At 40.1% G+C, this 23,438-nt stretch overlaps 3 protein-coding genes across 7 annotated transcripts; 1 reads left to right on the top strand and 2 right to left on the bottom strand.

The window, feature by feature from the left end:
- Window positions 1-614: 614 nt before the first annotated feature.
- On the bottom strand, window positions 615-5,671 carry LOC117156026 (integrin beta-PS). Its single transcript, XM_076619905.1, has 15 exons — window positions 5,394-5,671; window positions 5,117-5,322; window positions 4,798-5,028; window positions 4,626-4,725; window positions 4,367-4,537; window positions 4,200-4,298; window positions 3,955-4,119; window positions 3,724-3,882; window positions 3,500-3,631; window positions 3,131-3,430; window positions 2,366-2,587; window positions 2,164-2,280; window positions 1,891-2,083; window positions 1,678-1,817; window positions 615-1,602 (listed from the first exon to the last, which is right to left on the bottom strand). Exons 1-15 carry the CDS (start codon window positions 5,538-5,540, stop codon window positions 1,528-1,530), a joined length of 2,457 nt encoding a protein of 818 aa, XP_076476020.1. The 5' UTR covers window positions 5,541-5,671; the 3' UTR covers window positions 615-1,527.
- A 632-nt stretch (window positions 5,672-6,303) lies between these two features.
- LOC117156029 (uncharacterized) lies at window positions 6,304-9,108 on the top strand. Its single transcript, XM_076620002.1, has 4 exons — window positions 6,304-6,315; window positions 7,300-7,395; window positions 7,884-7,961; window positions 8,112-9,108. The coding sequence occupies exons 1-4, from the start codon at window positions 6,304-6,306 to the stop codon at window positions 8,253-8,255; spliced, it is 330 nt and encodes a 109-aa protein (XP_076476117.1). The 3' UTR covers window positions 8,256-9,108.
- Window positions 7,055-23,290, bottom strand: Smox (Smad on X). Of its 5 annotated transcripts, none has more exons than XM_076619906.1 (7): window positions 22,869-23,290; window positions 14,902-15,110; window positions 14,492-14,715; window positions 14,179-14,402; window positions 13,721-14,034; window positions 13,336-13,605; window positions 7,055-7,351 (listed from the first exon to the last, which is right to left on the bottom strand). In XM_076619906.1, the coding sequence occupies exons 1-6, from the start codon at window positions 23,066-23,068 to the stop codon at window positions 13,337-13,339; spliced, it is 1,440 nt and encodes a 479-aa protein (XP_076476021.1). In that variant the 5' UTR covers window positions 23,069-23,290; the 3' UTR covers window positions 7,055-7,351; window position 13,336. The 5 variants fall into 5 exon arrangements, with proteins under 5 accessions (XP_076476021.1, XP_033188576.1, XP_076476023.1 ...); XM_033332685.2 differs by lacking the exon at window positions 7,055-7,351 and adding an exon at window positions 9,076-10,448; XM_076619908.1 differs by lacking the exons at window positions 7,055-7,351; window positions 22,869-23,290 and adding an exon at window positions 17,256-18,208 and having other exon boundaries at window positions 9,076-13,605.
- Between the last annotated feature and the right edge of the window lie 148 nt (window positions 23,291-23,438).

The raw sequence follows: 23,438 nt of genomic DNA, 5'->3' as shown, positions 1-23,438 counted from the left end.
ACCGACGGTTATTATCGTTACAGGCAAGCTGATGCTGATCGTGGTACAGCTAACTCCTTTAGAAATCCAAAAGGTTCGTCAAGAACAGCGGCGGACGTGAAAAGTAATCGTTAGTTGGCAGGGAATACTCGTGAGGCTATGGCTGACAGATCAGAACGAATACGACAACAATACTGTTCGACTCGCGTAATTGGCGCCATGGGCACCCGGTGGGAGCATCTCATGGCAGACCGAGGTGAGACGCCGATACAGGATGAAGAGATTTACAATGTTCCCGGCCGTAAAATAATCAATAAAATCTGTACAATGTAAAGAAACGGACGTGCGGCAGTGATTTAGTATGCGGAGCGCCGGCTCCGCTATTCTCTCCTTCCTTCGAATGCTTTTCTGTGCTATCCTTAAGGCCCGATTACGCGATCGAATCGTTGCCGTCCGTTCGATTATTTCAATTTTCGATAGTTTCTAACTTCACCGAATTACCAACTATCGTATCTACGCGATAATCGCCATCTAACGTCGTCTTGTCTTTTGAAAAATTCAATTTATTTATCGAAATAATAGTATGGTAAAATTAAAACGACAGTGAGACTTTCTGTTATAATAAAGAAACGATATTGGTAAATAGATTTTTATTCGTCGCTACATCTCGACGTAACGATGACAATAATTTAGCTCCCGAAATTTGCCAATCGTCGGTAACGCTTAATAACGATGATAAAGTAAATCGTTGAAAGTGCTGTTCCGCATTCCTTGACACGTCTTTATCCGTAAAACGAGCGCCACTATACATAATGGAGACCAAGGAGGTAATCAGGGACGAGTAATCAAGTCGTATGGGCGGATTCAATGTGAGTGGAGCTTTAGGTTTCTGGTGGGAAATACAGCGAGTCGCCGCAGGGTTTTGCAGCAGGAGCCGACTATGGTGACGAATTTACGAGCTCCTTACGAGGCTGCCTTCTTCGAGCATAGCAAGCAATAAAGTACGAGGCCAGAGGATATTCGAAACAATCGTCTGAAAGGCCAGGACCTATCTCCACGCAAAATCCTCCGATCAAATTTAAAACTGATTTACGAGTGATCGCTTATCGACCTTCGTCTTCTCATCCGTCCCGATCGCGTTCGTTTTACTTCCTGGTAGACCCCCCTCGCGAAATATTTTACGTTAAATATCGGCGTAGATTAATTGCCGCCAAAAATTCCTACGACGCTCTAGATATGACAAGATGCGACGCAAGGTACCAACAAGGTTCGGGAAAAATTTCAGAACAAAAGCTAAGGAAAAGATGGATATATCGTCACTTACTGGATAAGAATGCAGGAATAAAGGTAGACAGAGGTTGTTCTCCACGGGATTGGAAGAATAAACATTCATCTCGACGACTAGAAATTGTCTTCTCACAAAGCAATTAACCAACATGGCGTCGACGTGCTCGATTCGATTACGGTGGCGCTACCTACCGGATCGACTACCTTTCGATACAATCGAATTCTTCTCGTGGAAATAATTCGCGCGAAAATGAATTTTATTTAATCCTTTGAATTTTCGTTGAACGTCGGATTGCTGAACGTCGATGTGGCCTGTTTGTAAATCGGATTGTCGGCCTAAATAAATTGGTTATTACATCAATAAAATGAATTTATTTAAACATATTGAAATAAAAAATTAACGTTATTTACCCTATCCCACTTAGCCAGGGCTCGTTCTCGCTCGAATTTTGCATATTCTCGTTTATCGTGGATCGTCGTTACTATCTTCCAAACGAGAAGAACGAAGAAACCGATAATCACGGTGCTAATGATTAATCCCACAGCGACACCTATGGCACGAAAGTTAAAATTCATATATTACGAAATATATAAATTATATTTGATTTATCATAATCTGCTTACCGAGGACGTTGATAGGAGTAGGACATACCCTCTCCTTTTCAGCGAGAATCTTGTATATCTTAATATCTCCTCCGCTACCACCTCTGTAATATTCGTACTTGAATACAAACGTACATCCAGCGTCTCCTGGAGTTCGACAAATACGAGCTCCGGTCTCTTGATCCTTCTCCGGATCCTCTACGACCTTATCTACCTATTTAATTGGAAATCGCAGGCGCATGAACTGACGCTCCGTGAAACTTATAAATATATTTCTAGAGAATACCGGCTTACGATATCTATCTCATGCAGACACGCGTCGCACTTTCCATTTCCAGCAAAAGGCCCGGTTCCGTACGCCATGCATTCGACGCAGTTCTTCAGTTCCTCGCATCGTTGTCCAGGACATATCTGAAATCACAAAAACACGCATTCGTCGTAACCGTTGTCTAACAAAGTGAATATTCGGATTTTCTTGAAGCGGAAGAAAACCTACAGGACACTCTTCGCAGTACTGTCCAGAATATCGAATGTTGTCTTTTTCATGACAATGACAGCTACCGCAAATGCAGTCCCCGCGTCCACTGCAAATCTCCATGGTTTCACCGTTGCTTGGTATGCATGTGCTATTCGTTTCTTTGCAATCGCACGTCTCGCCGCCCCATCCCGGCAAGCAATTGCAAGTCCCGCACTCGCACTTGCCTCGCCCGCCGCAAACCTTAAACGCAACAACGTCAGACGGAATAATAGAATACACGCAAACGCGTATAATTTATCTACCGTCTACCTGAAAGGTACTGTACAGGTTTCCTTAAAAGGGAAATTACCCGAGCAACTTCATCGTACGAATAAACGATTCCGAAGTGAGTTTACGATACGCGAATATACGTTCGGTCCGTGGCTGATAACACGAGCTGGGTGATTGCCGATTCTGATTACGCCTGTATTCATTGTACAATTTCTACACCGTACGTGAAATCGTTTAGCTGTCATCCTTCTCGTATCTTAAAGTATCTTTCGCTAACCCTTGAGAACCATCTTTGTCCTTGTATTTTGCATATCTTGCACGCAACACCAGAGTGTTTGCCGCTTCACCGATTACGACACATATCAAAAAACAATTGTTAAAAATAATGGTTTAAATGTCGACGAATCTTCGAATACAACTGTTCGTACAATTGAGTCTATAGGTTTATATTTAACAAGTCCATAACAATCACCTAGCGTAGTCAACGTGTCATTGAAGCAAGCGTTCACTTACCAATCCCTCGCTGCGTTTGCAAGAGAAGTTATCGCACTCGCAATATTTCCCATAAAAAACTTCTTGCGGATTAGGACGCTTCGCGCAATCACATACACCGCACTTGCAGTCTCCATGGCCGCTACAAATCTCAGTGGTCTCGTTGTTAGGCTTGCAGTCGGCCATGGCATCTGCGCTCTCAGCGCCGGCATCGTTCCCTTCGCATTCACACTGCTTCCCGTAAAAGCCCTCGTTGCAAGAACATACACCGCAAACCGAAGTACCGTTTCCTCTGCAATCTTCCGAAGCTGCCACGTATCCCTACATTTTCATTCGAGGCGCGTGAGACAAGTTTAAACGAGAGAAATCGCGCTCAATCGTCATTCTTACCGGATGTCCTGGATGTTCGCAAGGACAATCGCAGATAATGCTCAGCTCGATCGTCAAGCTCTCGTCTATACCTCTCGGCTTTATCTGCATACTTGTCTGCCATTCGCTGGAATTCGCTGGACATTCGGTCGCCTACGACCAGCAAGAACATTTCGCATCTCGCAAGACGAAATTACACAGAATCTTACAGCATGCCGATGAACTTGTCCGATTTATGCAAGTACCTGTAATGTTACTTCGAATTCGACGACGTTGCCCACTCGTAATCCCCCGCATTTTTGTCGTTCTTTCAATTCCACGTTCTTCTCTAAACATCGGGAGTAGTATTTCACATCGATCATTTTCGGCGCATTATCCGTCATTGTTATGGAATTAACCAGTTTCTAAACAAATTGTCAAGCTTGCGCTTATCTATGAAACGCGTAATAGAGTTAGGAAGATTAGTAAATTCATACCTCGTATTCTCCTCTGATAAGGTCAACTATGCTTTTAGAGTTGTTCCGTATCGTTTCGATAGAGGAGCCACCGATGCTTTCGCTCAACAATTCATACGTCTTTCTCCTGTCGCTTTTTACAGCGAATATGATGTTGATATTGCGCTCGCGAGCTATTTTGTTGATCTACATTCGATAGTAGAATAAAACTGTAAATGAATGCTTCGCCTCTGCACGTCTAATCGACTAAATAGAAAGTTGCATACTTGAGATATGGACGGATAATCTTGGAGAAGCGAGTGCGTGTAGAACCCTTTCTCGTCCAAATGACAGAGACAATCGTTGGGTTCGATAATTCCTGCCAGCTGAAACGCGATCGTGTTTAGTACTCGAACGAAGAAAAAGCAATCTACGTTTAACCGCGTTTACGTACTCTACCATCTCCAGCGGTATGGAAACTGGCGTCTGTGGAGAAAACAATAAGATGTCGAGCATCCTGTCGCCAGCCAATTTCCTTGGTGCAAACCATCGCTTGCATCATCGCATCGAGACCACCCTCGGGCGCGTCCAAGTTACCAGACACCGGTGCTTCTCGTACGCGAGTCTATGCCAAAAAGCAATCGATCAGCATCAAGAGGTTGGAAAGTAACGCGCGAGACAAATGATACGGTGAAACGACTTTTGAAACGAACTTTGAAAAGATCAATGTTCTCGCTAAGAGGCATTTGATGCTTATAATCGTACGGCGCTGCGCATGGCTTTCCTGTTTTCAAAGTACACGGCGATTTTAATCTGCAAGAAAATTACGGATCAGGAAAGCGTAGCGATATCGACAGAACAAAAATCGTCAAAGTTTCAAGATACTTCTCCGGTTGCGTACTAGTCATAGGCAATACAACTTTGTCCACGAAACTACCGAATCCTAGTCGAAAGTTCGAAGTCAAGTTTCGCATAGCATCTGCCAATTCATGTCCCAATTCTGACAATAAATTCCTAGAATCCTCCATAGATGCCGATAAGTCCATCAGATAATACAGATCAACCGGATAACCCTCTGCCTGGCTATATTTTAAAGTCAATCGGTATTTCTCGCCTGTGAAATTCGATCAGACGTATCAATTGGAATCAAATTTCTACCCGAGAGAAATAACTTAATCGTAGGTGCTAAACGTTATACTTTCCTCGTCTTAGTGTCAAGCGAATTCTCTGAGGTTGAATTTGAACTGGATCTGTGCCTCTCGTCGAAGACAACGGTCGATCTTCGAGTATCAGCATCTGATTCATCTCATCTATTACGTCCGACGTTCGACACCAGTGATCGCCTTCGTTTGAAAATTTTTCTCTGGTGACACAACGAACCAATGGACTGTTCACGCTTTGATTGGAAACCTAACCATAAATTCCTTATTATTTTCGAATCGGTGAAACTTTTTCTTTAACGATTTAAAAACGATAACCACCGGAGTAGAGCACCAAACACATCGTGGAATCTGTAGACAATTTTTGCAAGTTTGTTGAGACGCGCAAAGGCTTTCCGGATCTTTGTATTCACAAAACACCAACGAGAAGAATTGAACCCAGAAGAGAAATATCGTCCAGCGAGTCATAGCTTCTCTCTTAATGTCACTTTAATTTTAAACGAGCAAGGTGTGGCTACACTGGTAAGTTACAAGGATATTGTGGCATCCCACGGAAATGACTCCGAGATAAAGTGACCATGCGTCATTAGGTAACTATTTTTACTGACAAAGTTTATGTCTTAATCAACGGTAAGGTAAGCGTTAAACAAAGGCCTTTATTTTCAGTTACGATCATGGCATTAGAAATCTATTGAACATCTTCGAGCAGGAAATTTTATTATAAAATGATATAATTCAATGAATTTAAATACCGAGAATATACAAGAATATTATTATATTACGTAAACATTTAATTTATTACGCTAAAGCACAGACCGCTAAAGTATGATATAGTGACATCTTTTATGTCTTTAGTAATTTAGAAAGTGTCAGCTATAGATACCATCGCATGATAAGTATATATAGCTTCTATATCATATTCTGGAAATGCAACTTACAGTATATTGTCCAGCCATGCGTTGAAATGATGAACTAAGTATATTGAAACGTCAAAAGATGGCGCAATACATTTAACCGGAAATTAGAAATTGAAAATCGACAGCGGCGAAAGAACTGTAGACGAAGGTTCGTGCTCGTTCAGTGATCATTCTCTTTCGTCGGCTGGTTTTGGATACAACGGTAGGTGCGTTAATTTAAGGTACACTTTTACTTAAAATTCGTTGTAGACTTGAATTTTTTCATTTGCATATGCAACGCTACTGTTATTGATTACGTAAGAGAACATGCAAGAATGTTCCACATCGTACATCTCGTTAATTTACACCGGATAACCTATAAAAAAACTTCTCCCGTTTACGTTTAATGAATGAAATAACGCGCCAGTGTCTCGACATTAATTAAAAATAATGGTTTTAATCGTGTTCATTAAACTTTTGTGTTCAATCGCTCTATTTTTGTCTTGAAAACCGTTTCATTGTGAATGTATAGATTCACTTAACCACGCGTAGCATTTTCATGAAAACAAATAAAAGATTAACTAAACTGTTTATTTTAACTGAACTTTATGTTCAGATAAAAACTAAATTACACTAAATCAACGGTAGATTTTGTGTTATAAAATGTATTTGTTTATTTTCATGCATTTGATGTATGCGATATCGTGTACAAATGGAGTCATAAATGTGCCGTAAGCGTCGTCACACGCCATTTTTGTATTCCAGCTTATATCACGTGTGCATAGTTTCCTAGTATTACAAAATCTAGTTTTTGATGTTGTATAATGGGAATATTAATGATAACATAAAGTTAATAATAATAATGAAGTGTAAATTTGATTACCCACATATTATGTAAATTTAGCATTATATAAATTTTACTGTGGTTGAATATCAAAGGCCTTGAGTCAGAATATTTTCTATTTTGATAACTTTTTATTAATGCTTCGAATAACGTGTATTTATACGACATTTTTCCTCGCTTGTTTCTTTAAAATCTAGATTGTCCTAACAAAATTTTCTCAGAAAAATCTGGTACACTCTGTATAACATTTCGAAATATTAAACTGCAACAAATAAAATTTTATTACGTTTCTGTCATTGAATGAAAATATCATGTATTATTACATAAATATACTTAAATATAGAAGAACATTATAATCTTAGACGGCGCCAAGCCATGTTTATCCAACAGTATCCGTTAAGGTTGTTTTATACATGAACATAATAATAGCTTTGCTAACAAAAATATCATGGACCTTGTGTTATACATCAAACGGTCGATGCCTTAGCGATATAGAGTATCAATAATTACGGTTCTTGGTAACCTCGACAAAGTGTCACCTGAAATCGAAAAAAGAATTTACGTAAATCTTCATGTTGAAAAGGTTAAATAGCGATATCTCGATATTTACGCAATACATAGTACTCTTTTGACGAAACATAGCATGCCTTGATCACTTATCAATGCAACTTTCATATCATTGATATTCTGCATTTCCTGTGTACTTCTCAGTTTCCAAAAGTAAAATATTAAACAAATTGTTTAGCGTAATTTAAAAAAATTGAAATAGTAAATAAAAATTCATGATATATAGCGTGAAATAATTTTAAAAATAAAATAGCTTTTTTAACATAATTTTATGAACAATTTTGTACATTGACGCTACCATTCTCTATAAAAATCAAATGCAAGGATCAATTCTAGGCATGATAAAAATGTGTGGTTTTTGACAGCGCAATCCGAATTGTTTACAATAACCAATTTGGATGTGATCCAATGTTACATATTCTCCATCTGTAAATTTGACACCCGCCTTTTTTTTGTAGATTATATAACAAATACGTGATCTACACATTCTACATTTTTTTTTAGAGTACGAAGAAAAGCCGTGGTTTAAAGATGTATCTGACTCCTGCAACCCTCTATGCTTTTAGATTATCATTCCAACAGGTAAAGTATTTTCGACATGTAAAGGTAAATGTTATGTAATAGCGTTTACTGTGTTTCTCCTAGAATAATAAAATCTTGAAATATTATACCTTTTTCGATTCGTTTGAACCTTAACATCACGAAAGAAAATTAATTGATTGTTTGTTGTAGGGATCTGTCTCGTCTGTGTTCCGCAGAAATTCGATCGATCGCCTTACCACCACATCAGCATGTTTGCTTGCAATTATTGGCCTATCTATGAGCGTATTTTCTGTGAGGAAGTTGCTAGCCTCGAAACACAATGGTCGTTCGTAAAATTGTTATTAAAGTCAGCAGCAACAGATCAATCCGAAAAAAGAGGAAAGACAGCGTAATTGTTTGGGACGAAAGATTCTCACCGAATATTAGAATATTACAGAAACTCCCTTGATTGTATTATATAGCGGAAATCAGAAGTCTTATATTATCGCGTCGTATCCCGCAAACGTTAATCTTTTTCTAACGAAACACATTAACTACATTGAACACGCGTGCGATTTCACATTTTAATAAATACTTCAAACGAGAAACAAAGACTTAAAGTAGGGATAACTATAAAAATGTAAAACGTATAATGTAATTTCGCGTAAGCGATATAAATCGACAATTGTTTCGTATTGCGGAACTCTTTATGTATTCAGTTAACATGCCATGTACAGAAAAACGATAATTTTGCGATTCGATCATTTTGGATGGATGATTTGTAAGAACTCGTAAGAGCTTTTAAACATGTTACTTTATGGCACGAAACCGGTTTATCGAAGTTTTATTGCGATTGTTGCTGCTACTCAGTCACAGACACCGATGAGTTATAATAAGTAATATAAGCGCAATGTTGTACACTTGTATAGATTGTATTCACTTCATCGTAGTCAAATGATACAAATTTTTTTGTCCCATAAAACTGTTAATTCACTTTTAATAGTAGATTTATGTTTTATATGCCCTAGTCCTACTTTACGGTTCTACAAAATTGCACTAAAATTTATAATATTCCTAAACACGTAAATATCTTAAACAAAATGTTACCGTGTACTTATGGGTATATTCGTAGAATTGGCGATATCATTAGGTACAGTCTCTTCGTAACTATGAATTAATAAAAAGCGACAGAATCATGTTTATTAGACTTAATGTGTACATTTATTTATAATTATCATACAATCTCACACTCGATATTTATCGACTCGACGTCTCTCACCTATATACTCTCGCACTCGTTCTTTCAAGCTCGCGATTTTATCTCGTATTCTCGTAAAACATCTCATCCACACCAGGGGAACATCGACGATAACAACCGTCATCAAATGTATCGCACGCAAAAAAATTTCACGTCTTTTTAATATGTAAAAAAATATCTGATTTGTAGAAGTTATACGTTAGTCGATGCTTCCCTTTGTGTGCATGCGTCTATTAGCACACAAAATATATAAGTAGCTATAGAATTAAAAATTTATAAAATCGTCGGACCGCTCGATTGTTCGGCAGGTCAAGACACTAAACATATCTAGAATAAAAGTAAAGAAACACAATGGTAACAATGGTAACAATTACGAATTTGTAAGGGAAAAAGAAAAACGAGAACGTCACAATTTAACAATTCGTGCGCATCTGAATCGCGACTACTACAGTCGCGGTCGGCTCGACGTTCTTGTACTTACAAAAAGAAAAGAAAAACTTTGGCAATTGCTACACTTAATATACTTTGGCGAATTAAACGCGTTTTTCAGTGGTCTGTCTCTTTCTTCACGTCATAGATGTATTTATTTTGATCTTATGCTAACGTAAAACGAACGAGTAGGATTTCCAGGACGACGAAGAAAGGCGAGGGCGGGGTCTTCGATTCCCCTGTTCATGTTTCCTTAATTAATATACTAGTGGCAGTCTGACAGAGAGGCAAGTGGTTGTTAAGTATTCGACGATCAAACGATTTTAATTTTTCCTTACGCGAGACAATATCAATTAACACGAGTCCAAGTAGGTGTGCATCATATATTACTAATATATAGTTATTTTCTTTCTCGTTTGTATTACTATTCGATTATTCGAGCTGCCCGACGATGTCGTGTTTGACTTTCACGAGGTCTGTATACGTTTTTTTTTTTATGATTTCGAAGAACGTACGACGACATTAAATTTTCCTCGTGAATGAAACATCAGATATGCATGTTGATTAGAAGTAGGAAATATCCTTGTAAAAGATCAACGTATTCGTGTTATTACGTTGTGCAATTAATAATACTACCTAAGAATCAATAAAATTATATCGCTTAAAATCACGTTTTTTTGACTATCTTTTCCATAGCTACTGCCCAAGCTCGTCCTCCCTTCGATATTCTTCTAGAATTGGTAATGTAACACAATCATTGGAACATGGTATCGATTCGATAAAAATTTGTAATCAGTAAGTTCACGAATCGTCTTCGTCACTGCCGTATTTCTTGATCTAACGACGTACAAAAGGCAGGTCTGTAAACAGTAAAAAAAAAAAAAGAAAAATAAAATATTAGAAAAATGATATAGGATATTACAGTGTGATCAGCTACATAATACGAACAAAAGACGTCGATCGATTCATGAGAATTATTATGTATCTATAATGGATGAAAAATCACTTGCCTTTTCATTAAAGTGATTAAAAACTTAGCACATAATGTTTCTTCGTCAAAACGATTAAGACACTATTAAAAAAATAGATTTTTCGCATTTGCGATTATTCACGACAATGTTTTCTTTGCCTTAATAATTAACGGAAACATTCGATCGTTCCTTTCTACTTGATAAAATTTATACAGTTTTATACACGAATTAATGATTAAACCAATTGTCTACTATTTCAAAAGTTAATTAGAAAAATTGTAAAATGATCGATGTTGGCAAAAAATATATAAAAAAAGGAACCGATTCCTTATAAGATTTGACGTTTTTGTCGAGATCAAATCTCACATTCTGTGCGTGCAATTGGCCCCTATCGTACATAAAGACTCCATAGAAGTCGTGTATAGATTATTTTTAAAAATTTATTCGTTAAAAAAGAAGAAGAAGATAACTGAATCCATGCACTTGGTGCAAAGACTATTCGTACATCGATATTAATATATATCTCATAATATAATAAAATACGTAACTTCGTTATCTCATTTTTATGTTCATATGTTCTACGTGAAAGACGTTGATGTTTCTAAAAATTGTTTTCCTTTTGTTTCGGTTAGTCTCGAATATGAAATATTTTATAAATTCTACAATAAAATAGAAACTTTTTAATACACTCGACTCTAAAACAATTTGTAAATGAATTTAAAATAGTGTAGAAACAATGTGCTCGATATATCTAAAAGCATCTCACATTCAAGGCCAGACCATTATTTTCTTGCACTCTCTCTTGATAAAGTTTCCTTATCCTTATAAATTTTCATTTTATTGTGCCTTTTGTATCGCTCGAAAACTGTATGCGCTTTTCCTACGTTCGTTAGTTTCATATAAAATTTCAGAAGACATTTCAATTATATTGTTTCAAAGCTTACAGTATAATCAAACGATTGATTATCCTCTGCATGCAAAAGCATGTTTTCTCTATAAAAAAAAAACATCGTTTACGATCCTATACAACGAACCAACATTCCTGCAACGATTTTTAAATAACAAGTGATTCGCTACGCTGAATATCAACACCAAAATGTGCTTTTTAACCCTCTAAGTGCCACGCAACGTGATTACGCTGCTCGCACGCTATATCGGAAAATGCCATCGCATCTGTCATACAGAAATATTACAATACAGAAACTTCAATAATAATTTTAAATTATAAACAACTAAATTAATAATGGATATTGTAAATTGTAAAACAGAGATTGATAAAAGGATAAGATTGGCTCTTGCCGATTAACTTCTGCGATAATTCGTGGCACTCATACGGTTAACGTTTGCTATGTGGCGCATAAAGTTTTAGATGCTCGATAGTAAATATACGTACATAATTTTCTGAAGTATTGATCAATTTTTTCCATGCGATATCAAGTAAATAGATATATCTGTCTACCATAGACTTCGTGCGCTTAGTACTCCTATCAACGTTAAGAAATATAGCGCTTATCCTTAATAAGAATATCAATTACTCGAGATAAGACACCTTAATACGTAACAACATTTTCAATTTCGACCCAGAAATGTCTGTTAAAACATTGTCCGCATTATGTGCTGAATGATTCGTCTGAACTGACTAACCATTCACAAAACCTCCAAATACGCAGAAACATAACTATCCGTCCTGATGCGATCCATTATGAGAATATTTGAACATTCTGGTCCATCCAAGGATGTAATAACGTTAATGAAACGTGTAAATAGTTACGTACATGTTGAACACTGTAATCCTTCCGTATCGTTATCGTGTAAGAGAAATAGACTTTACAGATGTATTTCTTTTTTAACGCTTTATTCGTAGGAAAAACACTGACAAAGACTCCAAATAGACCAGTGCTGTTAGAAACTTTTCAACGGGTATACACGTTTACCCACTCTATATAGAAATTCTTCTCAGCAGACTATAAACAGTGTGAACGTACATAATATGTATTATTTTGTAAGGGCTGACGTATACTGTACGACCGAAGTGCATTGACTTAACAAGCGATAAAAATATGTAAAGACTGAGCTTTTTTTTAATGCGATGCACGTATACATATGCACCTACATATATGGATACAAACGTACGCCCATATGTATACGTACATACACACATGCACACACAGAGTCGCGCTTGTTTTCGCCCTGTTAATTCAGTTAAAATCGGATTCGTAACCCTGGATCGTAAAGCACTATATCCACATATCAATGCGGTAAGTGAGTCAATAGTATCTACTTATTTCGTTATTTGTTATTCTCAACCGTAATGTCCCAGTTTATTGAAAAATTGGTTTTCTGTACTGATGATAGCTGTATAAATGATATTTTCAACCGGTCTCATCTTCACTCATTTGCCCGCACATCGTCCTTTCCTTTTCTTCGCAGGAAACATCGACGAAGCAACGCGATTCGAGCACTTGAGCGTTTCTATAACTAACCGATCGCCAGTTTTATCTTCATTCGTCCGAACGAATGCTTTTCTGGCACTTCGAACACGATCTCGTATTCCATGCACTTTTCAAGCTAGGATACACGTATACGCTTCGTAAAAACGGTGATCGTATCTATTTTTCTTGCACTGTTTATCACTGTGGTCGGTGGTAGTTGGAAAGAATTCGGATAAAACAATAAATCCGCGGTAAGAAAAACCAATGTACACAACGACGACAACAATGACAGCATGCGAATTGTCCCTGTTTTCCCGCATCCATCAAGGAGAAAAGCATACAACCTTATGACATTGAGGAACAGGGTAAACGCGGCGATCCCATCTGTGTGAGTACCCTATCGAGCCACTGTAATGGACCGTTTAAATGCAACTCTATCCAACAAGGAGTCGACGTCACGGTTTGCCGACGATAAGCTGCTCCCCAACCCTTTACAAAACTCATTCTGATCGTGCACATACGAGTCAACTGGTACACTGCTTCGAATCCTTGGGAAACTGATTGCGATAACAATGCGGCAAATTCTTGGTTATTGAAGATCTTCAAATTGCAACCTGCGGGAAAGATCAAACGAGAGAAGATCTATAAAATAAGCTTCGATTTTAAAGTCAAAAGAATATAAGAAGTACAGGGGAACCTGTAACGTGTTACGTCGAATTATGCACTTACCGGGTGGTATTTTACAAACAGTGGCAGGATGCCAACCATAACGTTGATTACAATTAGGACTCTGAACAAAAATGCTCGAATCCGATAAACATTCGGCAAACACCTCACCACCGATGTAGTATAATCTAGCTCCTTTCCCGATATGTCGTCTCGTCTGTTCAACCACGGTGTTACGATTAACGTTCGACAGTAAACCCAAACAGAAACGTTCCGAGTTACTGGGATCGGTGAATCCATCCACCGTTATGCTCGGTTGCGACGCATGAAAGGTCTCGCCTACTCTCGTATTCAGCTCGTAGTAACTTATCGAACACCTTGTAGGAACAGAAAAGAGAGAAATCAGATATAAAGAGAGATACAATTCGAATCGTCCCTTGACAAGGATAATGCGTCAAACTGGATCCACTTTGCATGGAAGTTCGAGCATGATGTTGCATAACCCGTGAACGATCACTCACCAAAATGCTGGTTCGCAATACATAACTGGTTGTGCGTCGACAGGACTGGGAGACAAACGCGATAAGGACATGTTGTCGTTGTGATCCATGTTATCACCATCTTCGCTTATATAACCCGGAGGTGGAGTATCGGCAGGAGGATCCATGGACCCAGGCGCTGGATGTGGTGAACCCTGAACACTTCCTAGGCTCCCAACGCTAGCCGGACTTGTCGCCTGCATACTCTAAGAAGGAAAAAGATACTCTTCTATCCAAAGAAAATTCGTACGCGTTATTTATCGAAATAAGAAGCGGAACTTTGTCCGATATCAACCTGCATTCCTTGATACGGATTGTTCGGTGGTTGTTGCTGTTGTTGTTGCTGCTGTTGTTGCGGTGACTGCGGTATGCTTTGTTGATTATGATGCTGATGATTTAACGTCGCGTGGAAGCTCGTGTTTTCTGGCACGCTGACACTGAGCTCCTCGATGGAAGTATTGTATAGGACGGACTCGTCCCCGGCCAAGGTATGCCGTGGTACGAGAATGGCTGGCAAAACTAAAATTTCGTGCGCTGATAAACGTTTGCATGAATACAGAAAAAAAACAACCTTCCAAAGTTTCAGAATTTCAAATAACCGATAGACGTCGACGTTACACCGAACATATCGAACGAATCGCGCGGAAGATAAATACAAACATAAACAGGAACTGGAGCCGTCATTGAAACGTGCCGTCTACGTACCTGGTGTTTGTATTCGTTGATAGTGATACGGGTTGATGCAGACTTCGTCCCGTTTTTGCGTGAACGCGTACTCGCAATGCTCGATTGCCCTTAGTTCGTGGTGCGACTGCAAATCTGGCCAGCGCCAAAGTCGGCAGTAGATCACGTGCGGCAAACCTTTGCCGCGTACTCCTTGGACACCGTTGTCACCGACACCGCCTGGGCTAGGCCTTGCGTCCAGAAACAGAAATAAAATCAAATCTTTCCTAAGTATCTTTTTTTAACTTTCGAAAGGGCTTAGAATCCTGCCACCTACGTACGTACGGTAATCTTGTCACGCGACCGACCAGTGGGAAAAGAAGCTTTGCGCAAAGTCGAACGAATCGTACGTACATCGATCGCGTAACTCGATTTACGGAAGTAGAATCGCGACTAGCAACGCGACACTTTCTTTAGATGATACGGCGTACCTCTAAGAGGGTAACATCGCCGAAACATCGAGGCTTAAGCTAGCCGCGAGAGCTCGACACCCGACCGAGTCGTAAAACTCTTGCTTTAATGTATATACGCTTCCAGCAAACTTCCTCCTGCTTCCTTTGCTCTCTCTTTTTCGCTCTAGACTCCTGTGTTCGCGTCTGCCGCGCCGGAAGCGGTGGCGCCTGCCGACAAAAAGAAACTGCCGCCGCACATTCGCTGCAACGTTTCTCTCTTGACGAGGGTAGCTTGCCGAACGAATCGTCTCGCTCGATCGTCGATCACCACTCATCGTTCCTTCTTTCGATCTCTCCCTCTGTATCTTTCTCGTAATCGGCTTAGCCGACTCGAATTGGCTCGAGGGAGACGCAAGAGACCGGAAACGGAGAAACTCATAGCCGACGAATGGAGGAAATGCGAGGCAAACGATCGTGGCGGAAGCAACCGTGTAATTTTCGCCTATCTAGCGTTTACGATTCTGTCTCTCGGACGCAGATTTTTAAGAAGCTTGCAATTAACCCTTTGCCCGATTTGATGAAATATTTATCATTTCGCTTGCGCAAGGACAGGGTGGTATTCGTGAGAAAATTTTCCCTCGAGTCGAACGACACCGGTTCTTCAAAATCACCGACGCAAGGATTACACGTAACGTTTCGACATTTTTCATCTGGCACCGTGTTGCGAGAAAATGACAAATATTCGTTTAAACGGCTGCTAAAAAATTCGTAAGACGCGCGGTTAATCGGAAAATTAAAACGAATTCACCGTACGTATATCGTTACAGATTCAAAAATCGTTACATGTATTGAATCTGCTTTTCCTCTCGGTTCGTCTCCACGATCCTCCTCCTTCCTCCTCTTCTCTGTCCCCCGATCTCGCTCGCTTTCTCTGCCTATCTATCTGTTCGTCGTGTATAGCGTACGTGCGTGTGACCCTCAATTGGAATCGCTCGACACTACTCTTCGTTACATAATAATTCAGAAACGCTGGCACGGAATTTATATGGTAGTTTCCTGCGCGATCTCGATCTCAATTTCAGGCCTGAATTCGCGCGTCAAGTATTATCGCTGCGATCCAGCCGAGCTTATCGAGTTGCCATAGGAGAAAGTATAGTTTCCGAAGATGCGGGACGAGACTACGCGACCAAACGTTCGAACAGAACGGAGTTTCGCATTTCATCGACGATGATCTCATCGTCATCTCGATGACAAATAAACGGCACGCCTAAACGGAACGTAATAAACGTCCGAAACGATTTTTAAAGTGAAACGACCACGGAACGGGCATCTTATACGGCGTATCTTTGTATATACGACGTTTCGACGTGATTTGCGTTCTTCGGAAAATACAAATCATTCCGAGCCGTACAAACTTCCTCGAAGCAGCTTGCATGGGGGAAAGAGAAGAAGAGCGGAATCACCGCGGATGCCTTTACGGAGGTATTCGAGGAAACGTCTCCTATGATACCGCGAGTATACGCGATCGTCCGCCTCCCCCCGACCTCCCAGTCTACTGTATCCAGTTGTTACGTAACGTCAATAGAAACACGGGGACAACAATATCGCCGATTCTCCAGCAATATCGAGTAACTCGAATGTCTCGACGATCCATTCGTAGTGACGCGCGCGCGGCTTTTATCGACCGCTTCGAAAGGTGGCCGCACGAGCCATCGCGTACCGCATCTACACCGAAACTTCTTGTCGATACGTCGATGAACCAATTGCCCGATCGGCCGATAGCTACGCCGATTAATAACCGTTCTGAGATTGGTTCTCGATAATTCTCGGATCGTTAACAGAGATAAAGAGGGAAATCGTTAGGGCGCGGGGGGAGACCGCCAGGCGTATGCGAGCAATGCGATGTAACAGCGATCTGGCGGCGGTGTGATTCGGCAACTTTACCTTTTCGATAACAAGATCGCACGCCCGTGGATTGATTGCATCGTTGGGAAAATAAGGCCCGACGCGAACGAACGTCGTTGTAACTTCGCGGCAGCGACTCTACGCGATTCCGCGGAATTACATTTTCAACGGTGCAACGACGCACAGAGGCGCGCGATTACTCTGTTGAGAAAGCGAAGGTGCCGAATCACGTCGTTGGCGCTACAAAATCTCGACGAGGTTACATCACTCCAGGCCGGGCCTTATATTTTCAATATCGAGTTACGGGAAATATAAATCTGTCGAACGATTCATCATCACCGCGATACTGAAATCGCAACGATAACGCGCCGCTCGCCTGTCCGTATAGCGGCGATATGATTGTGATGGCGATCGTGGCGGGCCAAAACAAACGAACGCGCGTAACTTAAACAGCGGATAAAATTGAAAAAGTGCAAAATCGCGGCTAGACGAAATAGCAAAGTTCTCTATTGGAGAATAAGGAGAACGTAGCGATCCGTGGTCTCGTTCCTTCTGCAATTTCAGTCATCTTGCTGACGCACCATTGCCTACTCGAGGACAGAGAGTCGCGTTCGCCGTGAAATTCTTTCCACGTATGCATCAAACGAGAGGCGCGACTTAATCGGGTTTAATCGTCGATTGCACGGACAACCAGACGGAGTGCGCTCCCACGTTTTTTAAAAGGAAGAAAGGAAAGAAAACAGACAGTACGTGAGCTGTGCACTTATTCGCGCTGGCTGCGATATACAGTGGCTGACGAAAGTATTCGAACGGCCGCTATTAAATCTTTAAACGACCGAAATATGCATGTCGATCTTAAGATCTGACAATAGTATCATATCTGCTGTAAGATACAAGTATGAGAATTATATACCTAGAACCTGGAGCGAATCGGATAACATTCGTACAAGTTACGAAACGTTGCGACGATATACAGAAACAGGGTAACGGAAATAATCGAACGGTATTAATTATACCTACCTTATTTTACGTTAATGTTTAGTTGCGCCTCCTTTGGCTTCGATTACTGCTTCTATGATATGCGCTTTATTTATGAATTCCTTTGCGAATCTTAAACGTCTGGCTCGATACGTTTTATCGATGGATGATTTTTTTCTTGGAATACTAACATGGAAATCGTTGTTTCGCAAAATCCTGTGACATAATTCCGCATGAACGTTCTTTCCGAAGTAGTATCGTCGCGCGAGATACTTCGATCCTTTTTTATTTCGCGTATAATCATTTTTTCCTCTCTAACGGTTAGCTTTTCCGGTCCGTCTGTGCGGTGTCTGTTCGCGACTGTTTCCTCGGTTTCTTTGGATTTTTCGAAAATACAACGTATCGTAAACGCATATCTATCTAATAATTTGTCGATCTGCCTATATTTCCATCTTTGCGTACTCGCTTTATCTATCTCGGGTTTTAATATCGATTCCCTCTCGAATATCCGTGTTTCCGATCTTTTGTAACTCCTTGTCAGCATGCAAGCCAATATTATTCTCAGCGAAACACGAAGCTCGGTACACGATATTTCTACAGTTGAGTCGACCAACATTTCCACCGTGTGCACAGAAATGCATGCAAACTTTAACTCGCTTAACATTTACACGTTCGATCACTTCCCGGACCTTGTTTTTGCACATCGTTGCAATAAATGCTTCATAATATCTCTACAAATGATGTCCTACGATAATTGATATTTGTATCTTACAGCAGTTATAACATCGTTTTTCGGGTCTTAAGAGTAACGTGCACGCTCTAATCGTTGCGAGCTTTAACGACCAACGTTCGAATACTTTCGTGAGTCACTGTATAGCCCGGCTCATCTCTGCTCCATTTACACGCGCGTGCACGCACGCATTCACGCGAGCATAAAAACACATAAAACAGATAGAAGAGATCCTGCGTGTTCCACTATTTTTCGACCTTATACCTCTTTAGGTATATCCGAACAAAAACAAATTCACGACGCATGGACAGTCGCCACATTTGCGAGAACGCGAAAGTACTTCGAGCGGCTAAAAGTTTCGCTGGCCTCGATAGGGGCAAAGCAAACTCGTCGATAAACCGGCTAATTTACGTTCGATTATCAGACGAAAAGCAACTAGTCGTCTATCGAGTAATTTCATCTACGTAGATAGAATAAACGCGATAGAATCAACGAGATCGGATCAACGAGACGTAAGGGAACGCGGTCTCGTCAGAAATTTCTGATTACTCGTATCGATAACGCGACGACGAATTTCGCTTACGAAATAATGGAATGAGAAAAAGAGCCGAGAGAAATTGCGGGGAAGAAGCTATTTCGATAAAGCCAGCCAACGAAAGCAACGAGATAGAATTATATCATCTGGAACGAAGCTACTCTGATTCCGTTCTTGGATGCATACGCGCAACAACGAGTTACAAGGATAACCAGAATGCTTCTCGGAACGAAACGCATTTGCACGCTGGTTCACGGAATAATTTCCATTTTTCTATATACCTATTCTCCATGTATTTCGCTGGAGATCGAAACGATGATAAAGATCGTACGAAAGCTACAAGGTTATTGAAAAATTATCACGTCGCAGGTTCGTAGGTCTTACGAACGCGTTCGCCAGGTAAACGAGAATCAACGCGAATCGACGAACGACGTTATACGAGCTTACGTAATTCCTGCTGCGAGTCATGCTTTTCTTTCGACCAAATAAAGATCAACTACTACGAAATCTGTGTCGTTCATTTTTTACGTAAATACCCCTCGCTGTATCGATTTCGTTACGTAAACAATGATTAATCTAGGTACTGGCAAGGAGAGTATTGTCGATAATGCGTGCGATTCCATAATGTAAATAGGACGTTTCGATCAGATTCTACCTACCAAGAAGAATGCTACGTACGAGATTCGCCTGTTCGTTCACGCTGTGATATAATCGAAAAAGTTACGGTTCGGCAAGAAACGGACGAAGCTCTTGTTTTCTCAGACAGATAAAGAAGAAACAATGATAGCAAAACTTTCGTCCGACGATGATACGCGATATTTGATTTTCCTCCTGTCTTTCAACCTATCATATACGGTAGAACTCCGTTTATTTGAAGACGACTTAACTTTTTTATCGTAGTAGACGGTAATAGAAAAACCGATCAACTATCGTTATTCGAACTTGAGTTGTTTCAATTATTTGTCTTCCAACTATTACGGATAAATGAAATTCTACCGTGTGTGTGTGGTGTGTGTGTGTGTGTGTGTGTGGCTACCTACGGTTAAATAAATACCTCGTGGTCGATCGATCCAACAACGCGAAAATTCATGTCTAGAAAAAAAGGTATGATGGTTAAAAAAGTTGTGATAACGCAACAGTGTGGCTGGTAAAGCTACCAATCTAGCGTACCTTTACAGTCAATAGAAAAACAGAAGAACATGTACTTCGTAACATCGGAACAACTCGGCTCGGCGTGTGCGCGCGACGAGCAAGAATGTAATTCCCTCGAATAGGAATTACCTGCTGTAAGCGTGCGCGCGAGCAAATCGCGGCGCAAAGTCAAACATTAGCTAATGACCGAGTATTCTCCAGGTAGATGGTTATTTAATCGAGGCGCGACGTTGTGCGGAGCGTCAGATAACCGAGCGAAATCGAATTTCCGGGCGCGTATCATGCGATCGCACGGTGTACGATCTCGATCGATCGAAAAACTGCAACAGACAGAGATTCCCTGACGCGATGAGACGCGTCGTCGGGAAACGGGAAACGTAATGCAAAGCGAAGCGAACGAAACCGCGAAGCAAACGCGGTTCGTTCGAGTTACAAAAGGATCTGCCTTTCTCGATGACAGACTTTCCCTCTCTTCTCCGAATATCCTTGAACGCGCGACAACGTGGCTAGGATTACTATTAATAAAGTCGTTACGAGCTGCGCGCCGAGCTACAATCGATTTCGATATACGATTTATTCACGCACGCTAACTAGAAGCAGCGTATCCTGGCTAGGTTATCGATATTTATCCTATCGTATACTGTCGGATAAATATTAACAGACAGCGCGTGGAATATACTTGGAGCAAAAATTATGTCACAAGAGTATCACGACGAGCCATCGTATTGTAGAACGTTCGTGTTATTAAACGGTTCTAATTATCATCGACCATCATTAGCAGCAACTGTCTAATCCTGTCGCGGTATCCAGTATTCGCTAAAACACACAGTACGTGTTATTAATATAGTTGAAGCACATCCGCTTGCGAAAAACGCAAATGACGGTACGTACAATGTAAGTATTACACCTATTGAGAATATGCGAGCTTCTGGTACCACTGGTTACTAAACGAAAAATAAGACAATCGTAATGACAAAGAAAATTCTAGCGTAAAAGGATGGATACCGAACAGCAACGTGACTCACACGTGAGTTTCATTCATAACGCACATTTCAATCGGAACGGATGCTGCGTGCGTTCATCGCCGCTTATTTTGATTGGAAACGGAAAACGAGAAACGCTACCGAAATAAATCTCATTTGCATCGTTTTCCGTATCGGACATTGTTACGCATGGTTCCCCGTCTACTTATTTGTTTGCGATCGCATCTTCGTTAAAATTATTACATAACTACTAAGATAACGATGTACAATCGACACGTACAACTATCGTATGGGCTATCGTATCGTATCGTACCTACAAAAAATAAACAAATATGTAACCGTGCATTATAACATTAGTATCGTGTTGAATTTATCGTGTATGTATGTGATAATTAATACACAACGTGTCAGGAAATGTACGTGTAACGATTATTTGAGATCCGTATAGAAACTAGATTGAAAACAGCCTTTCAGGTTTTTACTGAAAGAAAGAAAGAAAAAAAAAGAAAAAAAGAAATGTTATAGAATGCTTAGCGAACTCTCTAACATATGAAAATAGAACGTACTCGTAGGCAAGCACTCGCGCGATTTTAGATCGGCTAACTCTAAAAGTGATAACGGAGAAACCGAATCTCTCTGAAAGAATGACATGTATTAGAATTTCGGAGATAATATTAGCAACCGATGATACAATTCCAAATGGAAAACTTCTCAAGTTTTGTTTATCCCAAACTGTATCAATAACGAATACGTATCAAACTATGTGAACTCGATTAAGAATTTTAAGAAATTTAAATCACAGCTCTGTTCAATATTTAAATACTGTAATGACCAACAAACGTACGGCTATGCGTGTCTTAACCACAATCACGATCGAAATTATGATATTACAGTGGAAACACTTGGCACGATACAATTATCAGGTGAAGATTATTAAAATACCGAACTTGATAAATCTATTAAAAAGAGTGGAATGGATCTTTTGTTTATATTGGTCAACAGTAAAAAGAGCTGTCAGTGGACATACAATGTGACATACGTACGAATACATGATACGTAAATATGAACGGCGAAGTGCACACGCGAACGCTTTCTATTTCTCCGAGTTTCAATGCAGATGATACAAATAAATCCAATACCCGAATACCTTACGCTGACATCGTACGTACCATGAAATAGATATAAAAATGAATGAACAATAGTGAAAAAAAGTATAATTCCATCGGTTGCAATATTTATATACACGCAAAAGCATATAAAGTAAATAAGCGTACCTCGGTATAGTAATGCACTTAGTGTTGCAACTTTGCGTAGTAATGGCCTTCTCGAGTTCGTCGAGGCCGGTGGATTTTTTTAACTTTTTAACCAAACTTTTAACAGCTTTTTCACTCCATTTGTCTTCTCCTTCTGCTTTTTTCCAACCCAACAATCGTTTAACGATAGGCGGGTTAAAGCTGGATAGCATCGAAGTCATGATTTGAGTTACGAGAATTGCGCGCGACCTGCATCGGGCTGTCTCGACGTACTACGACACCAACGAATTTTCACTCGCGGTCTTAGCTACATAACCCAGACAGGGTTGCTAGACGATTAACGTTTACCGTGAACTATTCAATCTTGATGAATGCGAATTTCTCATACGGGCGGCGAAAACTTTGCCACAGCCGCCATTTTGTTCTTTAAGCATATTCGATGAAGCTCGACAATCTTCGGTCAATTTCGACCAAACCATCGAATATACGCACGATAGAAAGCAATGTCGCAGTAAAATTACGTTAAACTTCACTCAAATTATATTCTCATCCATTTAAAGTTGAACACATTTCAATCCGCAAATCAATCCT

Source organism: Bombus vancouverensis, chromosome 7 (assembly GCF_051014615.1).
Source record: "Bombus vancouverensis nearcticus chromosome 7, iyBomVanc1_principal, whole genome shotgun sequence".
Taxonomy (NCBI): Eukaryota; Metazoa; Arthropoda; class Insecta; order Hymenoptera; family Apidae; genus Bombus; species Bombus vancouverensis.
Note: the sequence above shows the minus strand (reverse complement) of the source record. Positions and strands in the feature narration are given on the sequence as shown.